Raw genomic sequence first — 2,336 nt, 5'->3', positions numbered from 1 at the left:
AGCAGCTTCTTCCCCACCGCCATCAGACTGATGAATGCTGTGTAAAATGGGTTATTTTATTGTATTTTATTATATTTCACAATTATATATATATAAAAAAAACAAATTTTAGAACTTTACATTTACAGTCATATGTTTATATTACTGATTTTTAATATTTTTCAAGGCTGCACTTTAAAAAAAGATTAAATTGTCCAGAGAACTGTTTCCAAACTAAGTTTCTTTTTGTTTTACAGTTGTTAAACAAAATGACAAATAAACCTCTCTAAGTCTAAAATGACAGAAAAACAGTGAACCTTAAAAGACTGTTCTCTTTTAAAACATTTTCCGCAAAAAAAAAAAAAAAAAACCTTAGAAAAGCTTTTACTATAAACACATCAATCATGAGCAAATTCAAAGGAACTTAAATGGAAAAAAAAGAAAAAGCCCTGAGCCACACCTGGTTTTAGGGAGGAGGAATGACTCAGGAAAGGGGGAGGGCAGACAAGCAGGCAAAGCATGGGCCAGACAGGGACCCAGATGAACAGGGACATAAAGGAGCTGGGTGATGTCAGAGAGCTGAGGCAGAGTTCAGGAACAGCCATGAAAGAGGATTTAAAGTGACCTGTACCAGTGACATTTCTTCTCCCTGGACTGTGGTTTTACCCTCACTGTCATCCAGTCCAGAAAGTCATTGATTTTTTCAGGTCAGACGGTCTTTGAGAAGATGAACAGATCTTCTGCCACCAACGAAGATGGCAATGGGGCTCTGAAGTGCCAAAAGTTTTCTCCTGAAGGGAAACTCCAGGAAGGGAATAACAAGAAGGTGGAACTGGGGAAGAAGGTGACGCTGCTCCGAGGAATCTCCATCATTGTTGGGACCATTATTGGAGCTGGGATATTCATCTCACCAAAGGGGATCCTGAAACACTCCGGCAGCGTAGGAATGTCCCTGGTAGTCTGGATTGCCTGTGGTGTCCTATCACTTTTTGGTGAGTTTCACTGCTGATTCCTGGGGGGGCTGTTTAGATGAATGGGTTTTAAAAATGGGCCATCAATGTTGAAAATGCTTCCTGTTGCTTTTACTCATCCCAATGTGTGATGCAACAGGTCCAGACTCACGCTGCTGTCATGTTTTAGCCTGAAGCTGGAACACACATGTTCCCTAAATCACTTCTCTTAGTATTCTTGTCTGCAAATCTGGTTCCACAGGGTTGTAATGTCGGTTGCAAATGTTCACAGTGTCTGTTTGACCTGCAGCAGCTTGAAGGATTCAATGGAAACTCTAATCCAAGCATTTAGCTCAGATAATGACGAGCTGAGCTGTTTCCAGCTCCAAAGGTAACAGCTTTGATAAAACCTGATGATCGATGCATCATGTCATGATTATTCTTTGACCCAAATCAATATAAGCTTTACTATTTTCACAGGTGATATTGTTAGTGAAGATGAAGTGAGTCATAAAAGAAATCCTAAAAGCAGAAGAGCTTTAGTTTGTTTTGGATCACAGAGCGGTTCTATGTGACCTATTTCTGATTGTCTGTTTTCCTCCACTGAGATAACTGATCCTTGATAACATTAGCAACTTATTATACCGCTTATCAGCCTTTTCACACTTAAATCAATTATTTTGACCACAAAAGAAGCCCCTGTTTGATCTGCAGGCTGAGCTGCAGTTTAAAACAGACAATGCATGTGAGTAAAATCTGTTCTCAGTTTTAACCCTGGCTTAGTTGGCCAAGTCTGGTTTGTTTGGGGTTTTAAAAAGCTGACTCACTCTAAGTCTTACTATGTGTTACCATGGTGATTGACCTACTGAACTTAACCTGGTCAGGACCAGGTTCAGAGCTGACCAAGGGCCTTTCCCAATCAGTGGCTACCCCCCTTCTCCTACCCACCACTCACCCGGCTTTTTACACTTTTCCATTAATGACTGTTAAAGTTAGATGAGTGGGAGAGATGGATGGATGGAAAGTCAGGGCGACAGTGGCGTCAGGTGCAGGAGTTTGCCCTGAAATCAAAGGTTTCACAGTTCAAGCCCCGGCTAAGGCATTTAGTGTCATTGTGTCCTTGGGCAGGACACAATGACACCTGCATTGCCTACTGATGGTGGTCAGAGGGCCCGGTGGCGCCAGTGTACGGCAGCCCTGCTTCTGTCAGCGAGCCCAATGGCAGCTGTGGCTGCAATGTAGCTTGCCACCATCAGTGTGTGAGTGAATGTGGGTTTAAGCAATTTTAAATCTCCTGAATTGAAAAAGCGCTATATGAGTACAGAGCATTTACCATGATGGAGGGATGGCTGAATGGAGGCAGGTGAAATGTCCTAAATGAGTTTCAGTCAGAGTGAAGTTCATATT

The 2,336-nt window shown here is 42.1% G+C and overlaps 1 protein-coding gene across 1 annotated transcript in view; it reads left to right on the top strand.

Annotated features, from left to right (window-relative positions):
* The first annotated feature begins 506 nt into the window (after positions 1-506).
* The window catches only part of slc7a11 (solute carrier family 7 (anionic amino acid transporter light chain, xc- system), member 11), a 47,534-nt gene continuing 45,704 nt past the window's right edge, over positions 507-2,336 (top strand). The window contains exon 1 of the mRNA XM_015386365.1: positions 507-971. Within this exon, the coding sequence (XP_015241851.1) occupies positions 707-971 (265 nt within the window). The 5' untranslated portion in view covers positions 507-706. The remainder of the gene's footprint in view (positions 972-2,336) is intronic.

This window comes from Cyprinodon variegatus, unplaced genomic scaffold (genome assembly GCF_000732505.1).
Source record: "Cyprinodon variegatus isolate N-32 unplaced genomic scaffold, C_variegatus-1.0 Scaffold366, whole genome shotgun sequence".
Lineage (NCBI taxonomy): Eukaryota > Metazoa > Chordata > Actinopteri > Cyprinodontiformes > Cyprinodontidae > Cyprinodon > Cyprinodon variegatus.
This window is presented reverse-complemented; position numbering and strand designations above follow the sequence as displayed.